This window comes from Moschus berezovskii, chromosome 28 (genome assembly GCF_049115385.1).
Source record: "Moschus berezovskii isolate FMDL1 chromosome 28, NW_MosBer_1.0, whole genome shotgun sequence".
Lineage (NCBI taxonomy): Eukaryota > Metazoa > Chordata > Mammalia > Artiodactyla > Moschidae > Moschus > Moschus berezovskii.
In genome coordinates this window covers 15360547-15376632 of record NC_142487.1, presented here as the reverse complement: position 1 = coordinate 15376632, position 16086 = coordinate 15360547, and the positions used below count along the sequence as shown (strand labels likewise).

Sequence of the window (16086 nt, the reverse complement as noted above, 5' to 3'; positions counted from 1 at the left end):
TGTTGAAGCCTTTTCACATACTTTCTGGCCATTGGATAACTTGTTTTGTGATCTCCCCATTCATATCTTTTCTCCTTTCTGAGGGTTATAGTTTTCTTAGAGGTTTGTTGGAGCCCTGTGTGTGTTGTGTATACAAGTCTTTGGTTGGATATATGTCCTGCAGATATCTTATTTCTGTTGGTGGTTTGCATTCTTTTAACAGTATGAGAACAGGACGTTTTTAATTTTGATGGAGTCTGATTTGTCAGTATTTTCTTCTGTTGTGCTTAAGAAATTTTCACCCACCTCAGGGTCATGAAGATATTCTCCATATGTTTTCTTCTGCAAGCTTTATCGTTTTACCTTTAGCAGTTAGGTCTAGGGCTTGTTTTGAATGGACTTTTGTGAATTGTGTGAAGTAAATTTCACTTTTTTCTTTACAGATATCCTGTTGTTTCTGCAACATTTACTGCGTTAGATCCATTCTTTCAAGAGCCTCACAGAATTGCAGTGATGTTTTAATGCTTTGACATAAATCAAGTGACTATATAAGTGTGGCTCTGTTTCATATTTGTGCAGTTCCACACTGTCTTGAGTACTACAGCTTTACAATAAATCTTAATGTCTGGTAGTATACATTCTTTAACTCCGTCCTTTTTAAGATTCTGCATCCTTTCCATGTTAATTTTGGAATCAATTTGTCTGTTTCTACCAAAAAAAAAAAAAAAAGGCTTACTTGGAGTTTGATTGATCCTTCATTAAATCTACAGATTTGGGTAGAACTTACTGAATAATAATGTGCTGCCAGTATATGAAAATGGAATATATCTCCATTTATTTAGATTTTATTTTTACATTTTCAGCAGTGTTCTAAAATTTCTAGAGTATAGGTTAGTTATTTTGTTAAGTTAATCCTTCCATTTCCTGTTTGATGTGATTGTAAGTAGTATTTGGTAACTTTTGTTTTTAATTGTTCATTGCTGATTTGTAGACATATGGTTGAGATTTTGTATGTTAACCTTGTTTATTCATTGACCTTCTTACATTCACTTGCTAATTCTGATAATTTATTTGTAAAATCTTTTGAATTGAATTTTCTACATAGATAATTGTGTCAACCACAAATAATGACAGCTTTACTTCTCCCCTACCAGTCTTTGTATTTTCATTTCTTTTTCTTTATTATACTCTCTGGGACCCCAACTACAATACCAAACAGAAGTGGTGATAGTTGGTAGCCTACTATAAGTGAGAAAATTGCTGTGTTAATATGACATTGGAGATATTCTGGGGGTTTCAATTAAGTGTTGATGGGATTCTCTCGATATATTTAATGATTTGCTGTTGTTTTGATTTGAACTTTTAGTAGTTTGTGTTTTCAGATTGATTGGTGTTCGTTTTAATTGTATTGAATGTCAAGGTGTTTTTGGTTCTGGTTTTTCTGAGGGGTGTGTGCAGGGTCATTGTTGCCGCATGCTGGCTTTCTCTGGTTGTGGCAGGTGGGGGTGCTCTGCAGCAGTGGAGCACAGGCTTCTCATTGCCGTGGCTTCTCTCGTTGCAGAGCGTGGGCTCCAGGGAACAGGCTCTGTAGTTGTGGGGCGCAGGCTTAGCTGCCCCACCACAGGTGGAGTCTTCCCAGACCAGGGGTCGAACCCACGTCCCCTGCGTTGGCAGGCAGATTTTTAACCGCTGGACTACCAGGGAAGTCCATAAAGGTCAAGATTTTGGCATCATCTGGTTGTTGCTGTCACCTCTGGACATTTTTGCTCCCAGAGGGCCATTTGCCAATGTCTGGAGACGTTGTTATTGTCACAACTCGGGGAGAAGAGTGCATGTCGTGGGTAGAGGCCGTAGGTGCTGCCACATCCATCCGGGTATGAGACAGCCTCCTCTCACAGCAAAGCACTGTCCGTGGAAAGTGCCAGTGGCGAGGCTGGAAGACCTAATCTGATTCAGTTCCTTCATTTGGTAAGAAACCGAGACCCACAGATGTGAAGTGATTTGCTGTTACCTATTTTAAGTAGCACAGACACTACCCTTCCCATGTTTATGAATAAAAATAATTATCATTACTGTCAGATATTATGAAAAAGTTTGCATATATCATCTTTATTCCCCAAAAAGGTAAGCATTATTCTCCATGTTATAGATCAGGATCAGGATACTGAGGCATACAGTGCTTCATCCATTAATGAATTTATTCAGCAAGTGTCTAGTGAAAGTCCCAAAGTTTGGGCTTTTTTTTTTTATAATTTTATTTATTTATTTTATTTTTTGGCTGTGCTAGGTCTTCATTGCTTTGCGTGGGCTTTTCTCTAGTTGGGGCCAGTGGGGGCTACTTTCTAGTTGTGATGTGCGGGCTTTCTATCGTGGTGGCTTCTCTTGTTGCAGAGCACAGGCTCGAGCGCGCGTGGGCTTCAGTAGTTGTGGGGTGTGTGCTCAGTAGTTGCGGTTGCTGGACTCTAGAGCCCAGACTCAGTAGTGGCCTTTAGGCTTAGTTGCTCCACGGCATGTGGGATCCTCCCAGCCCAGGGATCGAGCTCACGTCTCCTATATTGGCAGGTGGATTCCTTACCACTGAACCCCCAGGGAAGTGCCCCATGGCTTGTTTTTTGTTTTCCTTTGGGTTTGTTTTTTTTTTTAAGTAAATACAGAGATGAGAAAAACTGATGGGCATAGTGCAGATTATATGCTAGCGAGGAAGACAAACCAAACACAGTTGAGTAAGAATTATAAACTATGGAAAGTTGGTAGAAAGGAAAAAAGATGAGATGGAGCTGAACTGTGAGGAAGAAGTCCACTTTGTAGGGAGATTGGCAATGGCGGCTTCTGTGCGCTGACTTCAAGCTGAGATCTGACAGGTGAGCAGAAGAAGGCTGTGTGCAAAGTATGGGGCAGTGTTTCAGGATGAGGGAACACCGTGTGTGGGGGCTGAAGCAGGAAAGAGTGACCTTTTTGGTATGTAGTCAACAATAGGGAAGGTGTCTTGAGATTGGAGATGTAAACGGTGGCCAGGTGAAGGCCAGGCCTCACTGGCTGTAGAGAGGACTTTGGATTTTATACTCTTCAGTAAGAGGTTATTGAAAGATTTTTAATCTGAGCAGGGACATGTGTGATCTCGCCTGTACTTTAAAGACTCCTGCTATTGCCTGTACGATGGATTGGTACAACAGGGCAACAGCAGAAAGCAGGAAGACAAGTTGACTATTGCAGAGGCTGAGCAGAGAAAGTGAGACTGCAGACGTTTTTCTTTTTCTCTTGGACTCGGAAGTTATTGGATGCGCTGATAAAGGGATGTGTAAGGGTGAGGGGAAGTGAGAAGACAAGGGTGACTGCTGGGTGTCTGGCCTGAGCAATGGGGCGAATTTACTAAGTTGAGAAAGACTGGGGTAGAGTCATTTGGGGGAGCGAGAAGAAAAGGACTCAACAGTTTGATGTTGGGCAAATGTGAAGCTTCTGGCAGTTGCTTAAGCTGCCTTGTAATTTCATTTCCACATGCTCCATCTTCAGCAGAAATGGTAAAAAGTTGATCTTGTTTTTTTTTCTAGAAAAGTGGTTTTCTGGAATTCTGGGTTCCTGCTCTCCTTGGTCTCCGCCGGCATTGCCGGATGATCTTGTAAAGCGGGGTGTGCTGGATTTGGTGTTCTTTACCGTCCCTTTCATGGTGTGCTCCTGGCTGGGTCTTTTTTATAGTCTTCCCTTTGCCTGCATGGAATTTATAGCAAGGATTTCCGCATGAGGCCTTCTTGATGCCTTTTTTCTTGTTTCTTGTACCTCAATGGACTTATAGTCAAATAGAGATAGAAAATCCTCAGATTTCTTGCTGATGCGTTACTTCTGATAACAAAGAAATCAGTTGCCCTGCCTAGGAAATGAACAAACACCTCTAAGTAGTATGGTGTCTATTTTCTCATAGTTTTGGAAGTGTTAACTATTAAAAAAAAAAACTTTTAATCTGTGTCCTAGAAAATAATTTACCTTTCAGTCTGTCCCGAACATGCCTTGGCTCTTGCAAAGATTCAGTAAATCTTCTTCTATACAGAGAAGAATGACAGAAGCAGGAACCACTTCCCTGAGAGATGCCTGTCTTCTCCAGGCCCATGAGGAACCAGTTCCCATTTAGAGAAATGCAGAGGAACCCACAGTTTCAGCCCTTCCAGGGAAGGCACTAAAGCACTGCCTGGGAATTAAGTACACACATCAATCAAGCTGATAAGTCTTATACCCAGTTAATATATAATAAAATATTAACAAAGCTAAATCAAATGAGTTTCTAGTTTAGCTGTGTAAGTGAAAAGCAATTTTGAGGTCTGTTGCATAAAGAATTCCAGTTCCGTGGTAGAGTAGCAAATAAATGGGATTGGGGGCAGGGTGACAAGAGGGAAGATAGATAAATCACTCATTCTCTCGTTGCAATCAGCTGTGGTTCTTTAGGGCCAGCATAGTGGCCTTATCAGGTTTCCTAACCGTTGGATTTTAAGATCTGCTTAAGAAATAAATTTGTGTTAATATTAGAGAATAAATTTGAAGGATCCATCCTATGCTGTGAGCAATTCGTAGTAAGTAACAATAAGGCCCTGTAATAGGCCAGTATTGGTTTTTACTTAATAAAATATTTAATCATAAGTGTCTGAATCCTGCATCTCCCACAGGAAGGCATTTCCATGCCCACTGACAAGAATAATTTAGCAGTTTCATAGTTGAGCGCTTAATTACTCATAATTGTGAAGGGTAAGATGTGATGAATTCTGCCTCAATGGACATACTAAATATTTTAACTAAGTAGATGACTTAAAGTGAATTAAGCTAGTGAGATCATTTATTCCATTGGTTAACAGCAGCTTAAGAAGACTATCATGTCCCATATGTGATGCAATGATAATAGATGTGTGACTCTTTGCTGTGTGCCTGTATGTAGGCTGCAGTGTTGGGATGGATGGCATGTTATTTTTGGATGGGGTTGGTGGGGTTTGGGGGATTTCTTTTGTTATGTTTTGCCTGAGTCACTAATGAGGAACCTTAACTAAATGCAGTTTGGTTCTCTAACGAGAAAACTCTTCGTGCCCTTTCAGTTGGTGTGAGAGTGTTTTTCCTTTTTCAGGAAAAAGGAAGGGACTTGACATTTCCCCTTAAGCTTTACTGCTTTGTCCTTCAGTGAAAACGGCCTGATTTTCAAAGTAACAGCAGAAGCAGTCAAAGGGTAAAATGAAGAGGGGATGATACAAGCAGAAAATATTTGTATGCTCTATGAAATTTCTGAATTAGAATCTTACATTTTGGAGTAGAGAAAAGAGGGAGCCAGGTATTTTAGGAGTTAGCTAAACGTGTCACTGCACAGCAGTTGAGTCATATTGTAAAAGGCTCAGGAGCCTCCTACTTACCATTAGGGAGGTTGAAACAACTTGTCTCATTAAGTTAAGCTTCTTCCCTCGAGTGTCTTATTTAGCTTTACTTCTCTTAATTCTCCTTCCCTGATGATTTGCGTAAAGCGTCTGAAACCACTAAAGGTAAAAGGTTGACACAATCCCAAATTTAATAATCTATCACCTTTCTTTAGTGTATTTTGAGTGTAATTCCCAGCAGTTCGTAGCAAATTCATTAGAAGACAGCAAGTCATTAAAAGTTAATACGAAACTATTTGTTTCTGTGAGTGAATAAAACCACTTTGTAAGTCTGACATTCTTTTTCACTCATAAAAAAGCATTGCTTTTAGCCAATTTCCATTGTCTCTGACTATCTAGGTTACTCCTGGATGGAGCGCCTCTGATAGCAATCCACAAAGCCAGGTATTACAAGAAGAAAGATGGCTTAGCCCTGGGGCCTGGACCATTTGTGACTGCTTTAGAGTATGCCACCGATACCAAAGCCACAGTCGTGGGGAAACCAGAGAAAACGTTCTTTTTGGAGGCATTGCGGGGCACTGGCTGTGAGCCCGAGGAGACCGTTATGATTGGAGATGTAAGTAGAAGAGCCCAGGAAATGCCCTGGGCTCACCTGTCCCGCTGGGAGGAGCCAGCTTCAAAGCACTGCTTTGAAACACAGGCGGACCCCTTACTGGTGATTGTCAGATGGTAATAAGAGGCCACCCATAAAGCAGGCTTTCCAGTAGTTGTTCACTGGTATTCTAAAGAACTGAACTGTTGATTATTTCTGACAGTCTTCATAGTGTGATGAGATATATACAATTCAAAAGACCATAAGATACAAAACAATTAAATGCTTTATATGTCTTTTTGAAGAAAACTTAGATTTTTTTTTTGACTATTCCTTAATGCAGAGACCATCTGTACCTAAAGAATTCTCTATTGATTTTTTTTTTCTGTTAGTATATGCTTTATGGAAGAACTTCCCAATTTGCCACAGATAGCTAAAGATATCGATGGCCTCAGGCCTTTGAGTGGCAGGGCTGGCTCTGGTGACCAGATGTCCTAGCCAGCGACCTTTGGCTGTGAGCACATTGTCAGTTTATCCTGGTAAGAAAGGCAGTACCAAAGAATGTTCAAACTGCTGCACAACTGCACTCATCTCACACACTAGCAAAGTCATGCTCAAAATTCTCCAAGCCAAGCTTCAGCAGTACGTGAACCGTGAACTCCCAGATGTTCAAGCTGGATTTAGAAAAGGCAGAGGAACCAGAGATCAAATTGCCAACATCCGCTGGATCATCGAAAAAGCAAGAGAGTTCCAGAAAAATATATACTTCTGTTTTATTGACTATGCCAAAGCCTTTGTCTGTGTGAATCACAACAAACTGGAAAATTCTTCAAGAGGTGGGAATACCAAACCACCTGACCTGCGTCCTGAGGAATCTGTACGCAGGTCAAGAAGCAACAGTTAGAACCGGACATGGAACAACAGACTGGTTCCAAATCGGGAAAGGAATATGTCAAGGCTGTGTATTGTCACCCTCTTATTTAACTTGTATGCAGAGTACATCATGCGAAATGCGGGCTGGATGAAGCAGAAGCTGGAATCAAGGAGAAATATCAATAACCTCAGATATGCAGATGACACCACCCTTATGGCAGAAAGTGAAGAAGAACTAAAGAGCCTCTTGATGAAAGTGAAAGAGGAGAGTGAAAAAGTTGGTTTAAAGCTCAACATTCAGAAAACTAAGATCATGGCATCCGGTCCCATCACTTCGTGGCAAATAGATGGGGAAACAATGGAAACAGTGGCAGACTTTATTTTTTTGGGCTTCAAAATCACTGCAGATGGTGACTGCGACCATGAAATTAAAAGGCGCTTGCTCCTTGGAAGAAAAGCTGTGACCAACCTAGACAGCATATTAAAAAGCAGAGACATTACTTTGCCAACAAAGATCCATCTAGTCAAAGCTATGATTTTTCCAGTAGCCATGTATGGATGTCAAAGCTGGACTATAAAGAAAGCTGAGCACCGAACAATTGATGCTTTTGAACTGTGGTGTTGGAGAAGACTCTTGAGAGTCCTTTGGACTGCAAGGAGATCCAGCCAGGCCATCCTGAAGGAAATCAGTCGTGAATATTCACTGGAAGGACTGATGCTGAAGCTCTAATACTTTGGCCACCTGATGTGAAGAACTGACTCATTTGAAAAGACCCTGATGCTGGAAAAGATTGAAGGCGGGAGGAGAAGGGGACAACAAAGGATGAGATGGCTGGATGGCATCACTAACTCGATGGACATGAGTTTGAGTACGCTCCGGGGGTTGGTGATGGACAGGGAAGCCTGGCGTGCTGCAATCCATGGGGTCACAAAGAGTCAGAGACGACTGAGCGACTGAACTTACTGGGAAAACATTATTTTCCATGTGTGCTGTGAGGGGAAAAGTACTGGAAAGCACACTACCTTGTGGTCAGTAGTAGGTGGCAAGGATTATAATTCAATTTTAAATAATAATACTTAGGCTGGAAGAGACCATCAAGATTGTCCGGTCCAAACCTCACTTTATAAGCTGAGAAACCTTAGCCCAGAAAGGTAGGCCTCATGCCGGATGTCCCAGAGCTGATGAGTGGCATGGCTGGAAGTAGAACTCGAGGCCCCAGGCTCCCTCCAGAAGAAACTGAAGATCCCCTGCTGTCTTGAAATGCGCTGGTGCTCATGGATCGCAGTCTTCCTGATTGCCCTCTTCTGCTGCTAGGTTCCTGCACTAAAACCCACTGGGATATCACTGGACTCAGTACTGCTTTGAAAAACCATCTTTTCAGTAACAGCTTTTCCCTCTGGCAGGCCTTTAGCTGACTTTTCTAGGCAAATGTGTATTCAAGAAAGTCGTTACCTTAGCCTGAAGATTTCAAAATTCTTTGTCCCTGGAGACACTGCTGTTGGGACAACATGGAAGGTGGGAAGGGCACGTGATAGCAGCGTTCAGCTGCATGGAGGGTTGTCTGAGAGGGGTAGCTTTTCCCTCCCTGTTCATTTCTGCTTTTTCCCACCTCCTTCTTCCTTTCCCTCTCCCCCATCTTGCCTGCTTCAACAAGGCAGGTTTAGATGCAACAGAAAAAGTTTTAAGTTAGACCTTGAGTGAAGATTTTGACAGAAATTCTGAGACTCATTTCCAAGGGTGGTGGTTAAATTACATGAATGATTTTAAGGGAAAAGTTTTTCTTTGGGCATGATCTGAATAAATTCTGCTTATAGACATGAGATGGCAGGATTGATTTTATTGATGTTTCTTCCAGTTTTTGGATTTTTATTGCCTTGCATTTATCACAGTTAGCTGAGTATATTCACCCCTATCTTGAGTAAGAATTGAAAAATAAGTGCTTCCCTTTTAAACTGGTCTGTTATTCCTAAGTGTGAAGACAGGATCTGTTTAAGTATATGATCTGACTTGATTTCTCCTGTTACTGACAGTTGGATGAAAAGTAAGGATAATGTCTTAACGTGGACAGCATGAGAGCTGTCTTCTGAACCTAGTTCACTCACTGCCCTGCAGTTGGATCATTTGCCTTAAGGGCTGCCAAATGATAAAATACCTTTTTCCCATGATCTGTTTTAAAAGGAGATAGATGGGAACTTCCCTGGTGGTCCAGTGGTTGAGACTCTGTGCTCCCAATGCAGGAGACCCAGGTTTGAGCCCTTGTCAGTGAGCTAAATCCCACATGCTGCAACTAAGACCTGGTGCAAACGAGTAAAAAATAAAAAATATTTTTAAAAAAGAAATCAATGTACATGTGCAAAACGTGAAGCACTGTAGCTGCGCTTTTTGTGTCCGGTTACTAGGGTTACTACTCTGTTTTTTACCTCTACCTCCCGATGCTTCCCTCCCTCAGACTATTACACGTGGGTTTATCCTTTTTTATACCTCCCTCGCTCTCGTTTTAAGAAAAACCATGGGATTGCCGTTGGCCATTCCAGCCTAATAAATCGCTGGTAGGTTGGTTTGTTGGCAAGCTCACTGAAGACACTGGACTAAATGCTTCGTCACTCTTTTCTAGGACTGCAGAGATGATGTTGGTGGGGCTCAGAGTGCCGGCATGCGGGGCATTTTAGTCAAGACGGGTGCGTATCTTCTGTGCACGCTTTCTCTGAAACAGAATGTAGAATACACCGTTCTTACAGAACAGTCTTTGAACAAATGGCAAGGCTCACTGGGTACTTTAATTCTTTTTCTGCCAAAAAGCAAAAATAATGTGGGTGTAGGATTTCAGGGAAGAAAGATGATGTGAGAGGCCCCGTACTGTGCAAAGCTAGGAAGATCAGATCCGAGTTCAGAGGTGTTTTCACACTTCCTCAGAGATAGTCATACACAAGACAGTTAGCATTTATATGATTTTCTGGATATACAAATCACCAGTTGACCAAAAAACCATTGATCATGGGGCTCTGTAAAATTATGCTTTCTTTTTGCACCAGGTATAAAATGATGACATTGACCTCTTTGGGGACTGACTAGCTAAGTGATACTTTGTGTTAATGTTGTTTTAAAAACACACATTAAAAAAACTTTCTTTTCATGTACTGTTTTAGTAACAATTTCCTATACCAAAATTAAGTAAACTGGGTGTGGTCCCTCAAATAAATTTAAGAAAAGGGAAAGAACTTAATGGGGAAGCCTCAGCTAATACGGTATCATGATGACTGTGGACCAGTTAGGTGTCCTGGATCTCGGTCTCAGCTCTACACTGACTCTGAGATTCTGTCAGAGCCCTTCACCTCTTTGGGCTGTGTATAGTTGATGGGGCTGGACTGGTCCCTTGTAGCTCTGTGCCATTTTCCAGTGTGGAGTGTGATGAATAAAATCCTCTCAAGGTAAGGAAAGACAAGGCATGAGAGCTGTGTGTGGGCTTGTGTACTGTTGTGCTGAGAACTTGATCAGCCTTTCCAGATAAAATGAAAAGAGGTCTCCCCCACATCTGCCGCCAGAGGGTACCTGCTAAGCTTAGAACTAATAGCACGTGTTGAGGATGACAGCCAGGGGTCCAGTCCAAGAATTGTCATCAGACTCTTATCAAATAGCAGATAAAGGGTTCTGTGGGCTTCCCTGGTGGCCCAGCAGTTAAGAATCTGCTTGCTTAGGCAGGAGTTGCAGGTTCAGTCCCTGGGTTGGGAAATCGCTGGAGAAGGAAATGGCAACCCACTCCAGTATTCTTGCCTAGAAAATCCCATGGACAGAGGAGCCTGGCAAGGTACAGTCCATGGGGAGAGTCAGACACGATGCAGTGACTGAATAATAACAGCACAGTGTTCTGTAAATGACTCTGTGAGTTCATATGCCTGGCTTCATACAGGTTTTCCTGAAAAGGAAGAATTTAAATAGAGGCATAGAAGACTTGCCACCAGGAAATTTTTAGAAAAAACGTATATTTACTCATGACTGTGGTGTTTGTTCAAGAAAATGTGGTTCCATGAAAGCTATTTTGAATTTAAAAACAGAAACAAGAAAACACGAGATGCTGCTATAATTGAATAAGAAGTACTTGTCAGGCCCTGTGCGTGGGGCTGGCTTCCCAGGTGGCACTAGTGGTAAAGAAAGTGCTTGCCAGTGCAGGAGACGCAAGAGACTCAGGTTCGATCCTTGGTTCAGGAAGATCCCCTGGAGTAGGTAATAGCAACACACGCCAGAATTCTTGCCTTGAGAACGCCATGGACAGAGGAGCCTGGAGGGCTGCAGTTCATGGGGTTGCAAAGAGTCGGACACAACTTTACACACACAGTGTGAACCAAGGGGGAAACGGTCTTCGCATGCTGGAGGTCTAGGCATGAACCAGTGGAGCCCTGCAGATGGTGACTGGTCACTTCAGAGCTAACAGCGCTTTTGCACATTTCTCATTCAAAATGATCACCATTTTCCCTGGAACATCACTCTGCTTTGATGGAAGTGAAAAAGAGGACAACAGGACATATCAGGGAGTCAAGAAAAACAGACACACTCATCATCTTTCCTTGTGTCTGAATTTTCAGATTCCTGACATTCACCATTTTATGATCCGGTCATTGAGGAAATCAACAGATAACTATTTCTATTCTTGCATTCCCAAGAACATTTCTTTTCTTAGCTCACATAATTAAGGATTTACACCAAGTATGAAAACTGCCTCTGTGCCAGTCTTGTGGGCCCAGCTCCCCCGAGCTGGTCTCCATGGTTCTGCCTTCTTTTCTGACTGGCCATTGGCTGTGGTCAGCCCATCACACAGGGCTTAGAGGAGCCAGCAGCTCCACATAGTCACATCTAAAATGTCTAGCTTAGTTATGTAGCTAAGTTCAGCTCATGAAAACAGGCCCATTTGTACTGTTCATCTTTGGTCAGAAAAAAAACATTCCCAAGTAAGACCACTGTTCTGAAAGCATACAGAGCTGCCGGTTCCACTGATGGCTTTGAACTGAATGCAGTGGACAAATACTCGGTCTCCCAGTGTTGAAAATTACCATGGAAATTTTAACTTACTAAGTGATTGTCTTGAGCAGTTTGTGTCTCAGTAACACATGTTAAATGCTCAATATACATTTGTTCCATGATTTGTTAATAAAGACTTTTGACTAGCCCTGACCAGAATCTAATTCTGTTTAGCATGTAAAACAGTGACCTGTGAAAGATGGGGTCACCCTTTGTCCAAAGTTGTCGACATGGCTTCCTGCATTCTGCTTGCGTTTACATTTATTCATCCAGGAGAGCGCAGACTGCCATGCTGCATCAGGCCTGAGTGACTGTGGCCTGCTCCATTCACTCGGCCAGCATTGTTGAGCATCTGCCATGTGCCCGACACAGTGCAGGTTGCTAGAACTTGCACACATATGTAAGCCACAGTGTCAGTTTGTAGAAACCCCAGGGCCAGACTAAGGGAGGAAAATTTCACCAGGTGAGGAGATTTGAGGGCACCCTTAACTGTCAGGTGACCCAGTGCCTGGGATCAGGCATCCATTGTGGAGAGACCAGGGGGCCTGAGAAATGCTGAACACATCCGGCTTTGGATTGCCCTGTGGCATCCTGAAGCCTGGGTGGAAGGTGCTTTGGGGGTTGTGGAGCCCCCGATTCTCTCGGCACTGTAAGGGTGACCTGTGAGGGCCCGGGTGCTCGCCGGCCGTGATTACTCTGGCGTCCGCAGTAGCCTTTATTCACTGGCTTTACCTTTATTTCAGGGAAATATCGAGCAGCAGACGAAGACAAAATTAACCCAGCTCCCTACTTAACCTGTGAGAGCTTCCCGCATGCCGTGGACCACATTCTGCAGCATCTGCTGTGAACCGTTATGTGAATCCAAAGCAACTTGAAACGCAGCTTTTCATCAACTGGAATGAACCCCTCAACACACTCAGCGCCAGCCTAGACAGACACAGGCCACTCAGCACTGCTCACCGTTTAACCCTCTTTTATTGTGCAGTAATTAGAAAGAAAGGTATTGAATTGCAGCCAGCCACTCAGCCTGGCTAATCCCTTTTATTTTGTAAAAGAAGATGAGATCCAAAAAAAGGGATAGCTGAGATTGCATGTTCCTTTTAAAATATTCATCAGGTTAGCGGGGCTGGAGGAGAGTCTGCTGCAGGGAGCCTTGTTCTCTGCCCTCTCCTCACTGGTAAATTGGTGGGGTTCAGGCTGACTACAGTTGAATGGTGTCTTTTTAAGTTATAAAGTACCGTACTGAAGGGTGCCTTAGGCTGTAGTTTTAATACCGAGTTCAGCTGTGAAAGGGCCGAGTGGAGTACAGGACAGAAGTGGCAAAATAAATTGTCCTTTAGCCCAAGTGATGGAGTGGATTTGCTTTCACGGATGTTGAAAACTAGATTAGCTACTGTATTATTCCCAGCCTGGGTGACTCCTTTTTCTCTTCATTAACCAGAGATAACTAATTTAAATTTAGAACCTGATTTTAATTTAAAATAATATTTCCATTAATAACCTATTCATTGCAGATACCTATTATACTGTGTAACAGTTGTTTTGGAAATTTTATGTAAAATTAAAACTATCAGTATTTCACAGATGTTTTAATTAGACATTGTTATTAACAGGAACAGTGCAGAAACTAAAATCAAGCCTTTAATGTCTTAACAGACCATGCATTTTTGAGGTTAGTGTCCACCCGGGCCCCATTAACTGTACGTTTGCAAGATTTCATTATTTTTGCCTCTGACACTGTGGGAAAAATCCTTCAGAAGCTATTGGGACAGATTCAAGCTTTTATGTGCTTGGTTACCACGGCTGTAAAATGAAATCTCGCCTTGTAGCATGGACGATTCTTATCATGTTAAACCCACCAAAATGAAGGGGACTGAGTAGCTAATGATTTTCCTTGTGCATTTGCATACGCTGATGATCCTGGGCCTTGGCAGTTGTTTTACTGGGCTCTTGGGCCCTGGATTATCAGCATGTAATTGTCCATCATCTTGGTGCTCCCCGTACTGAAGCACACAGCAGTGTTGATGAGCTTTGGGTTTTGATGCTTGTTTATAGAGATCAGCTTGGTCTCAGGTGGGAGGGGGCAAGGCTGGATGGCCACTCCCCCTCCTCCTGGCCGTTTGCTGAACGCTGTTCTCGTTGTGCAGATGCCCGGACTCAGTGCTGGCACGTGCCAGAGTGCAAAAGACAGCAGTGCTGGGACAGCACCCAGATGGGCAGGAGAAGGGCAGGGGCACAGAGCCTGGCCAGCACGCCCCTTCCGTGACCCTGGCCACTCCCCCAGCCTTGCCTGCCTCTTCTCCCTTCTCCGTAGAGATAACCATGGTGCCCACCACGTAGGCACGTTAGAGTTAAATGCACAGCCCACATATTAAGAACTTTGAATAGAATCAGGCAGATGCTAAGTGTCCCACGTTTGCGATGATGACAGTAAATATAGGATTGTCCACATTTAACCATCTGGGCAAGTTTGGTAGAATTCATCTGAATAGTCAGTTCAGTGGGGAAGGTCTTCCTGAGAATTTAAAAGAGACATTCTCCAATATTTGAACTCCTTCAGACCAGAGCTGCGAAGAGGAAAGCCCTGCATGCATGCAAAGAGGCTGCTGGTACGTTCACCTGCGGCCTGTTCCCCAGCACCTGGGACAGCGATTCCTTGGCCCAGGCGTTCTCAAGTGCTTGCTCACTGCTGTGTGTGAAGTGCCTGCTAGGAAATAAGCGTATAAGAGAAGGATCTGGCCTGGAGGGCCAAGGAGGATGCCCAAGGCAGTGTGAAGATCCTGTGTTCCCGTCCTGTGACGTGGTCCTGCCCGCAGGATGGAGGAAGTGTCCCCTCCTCCGTGCCGAGCACTTGTTAGATTACACTTGGACCTTCACTCATCTCCGCTTCCCTCCAGACAGGACTGTGTCTGCTACAGCACAGAACAGGTACTCAGGCAGTCACTGGACCAATCAAACTTAGCTGTAAATATTACAAGAATTTAATGCTAGAACGTATAGCTGTGTGTAGGGAGGAGAAAATAAGTTTCATTTTAGACCTGCTGTCCATAGAAGAGGCCCATTAGACACTTAAGTAATGGCTCTGATGCTCTGGGACAGGTCAGAGCTAAAGCCACATAGTAGACATGACTGACAGGTGAGTGGCAGCAGAGGGTGAGACCGTGTGCCCCCAGCCCCGCCAAGAGAAACGGCTGCTCCACTTTCCTCCACTCTTGTAGCCCTGGAGGCCATTAAAACCTCAGTTTACTGGTTTACTTATTTAACAAATGTTATATAGGGCTTTCTAACTGACCTGTCCAGTGTGAAGTCTGTGAGGATAAATAGAAATCGTGGTTTAGGTTGAAGTTACTGGAAACATTCCCAGCTCAGTGGGTTGGTCTGCATTGGGCCTCATGGAGGAGATTTAATAACTGAAGTATGTATAGGACTTTATTTTCCAGCCATTACATTTCAAGGACCGTCTTGTGGTGCTGACCCCAAGGACAGTGTATCAGCTTTACTGTAATGCTGTCTTGGCCCCAGAAAGGAACCAAGTGACATCTTAGGAGCCAGGTTTGTGCTTGGTGTGATGGGTGAAGGGCCAGTCTGGGGGAGGCACAGTTGTGCCCACTTCACACTCACCATCCAGAACCAGCTAGTTCTGCAGTGACTCTGCCTGCCCATCATTCCACCCCTCCCAGGGCACATAGTGATGCCCCAGAAGAAGGGGGCTCGCCCACCTCTTTCAGCGACGGCTCCATCAAGCACATGTGGCTGTGGATGTCACAGACTCCCCTGGAGTGACAGCTGTAGTCCCCTAACCCTAACCCTAATTGAACAATTACAGGAGTGAATTGTACAGGAAAGTCAAAACACACCTGTGTTGATGATGTTCAGTTGGTTTTGGATCACTGGTGGTTCATGCAGGGTGAAACTCAAGTCCGTGGGCACCTATAATAAAGAATTTTTAAAACTGCACTAATGTGTCTCATTAAAACACTTGCCTTGGGTGGCAGAGTCCCTTGTCCTGTTAGCAGTTATCTGCATGGAGCCAAATTTGTATCAGAGAGTTTTCTTTGACATAAACGACAAAATTCTTGCCCAGAATAAATGCACAAGGCCTTTGCTAACTTTGTGTTACACCAGCCACCTACTACCCAAAGGATGCTGCTCTCCTTGAGAGGCGAGGTGCCCGAGCACCAGAAATCGTTTATCGTAGTTCAAACGGCATCTGTTAAACAGATTTCAGTATCTTTTTCCAGAATTTAATGTCGTACACGTCTCAGTGCCTGCGTGTTTCAGTGGCT

The 16086-nt window shown here is 43.5% G+C and overlaps 1 protein-coding gene across 3 annotated transcripts in view; it reads left to right on the top strand.

Annotated features, from left to right (window-relative positions):
* The window catches only part of HDHD2 (haloacid dehalogenase like hydrolase domain containing 2), a 50966-nt gene extending 35174 nt beyond the window's left edge, over positions 1–15792 (top strand). For 2 of the 3 annotated variants that reach the window (XM_055417312.2, XM_055417311.2), the window contains 3 exons: positions 5721–5937; positions 9402–9465; positions 12544–15792. In XM_055417312.2, the coding sequence (XP_055273287.2) occupies positions 5721–5937; positions 9402–9465; positions 12544–12647 (385 nt within the window). In that variant the 3' untranslated portion in view covers positions 12648–15792. The remainder of the gene's footprint in view (positions 1–5720; positions 5938–9401; positions 9466–12543) is intronic. The other variant, XM_055417309.2, reaches the window with a different exon arrangement.
* Positions 15793–16086: the final 294 nt, after the last annotated feature.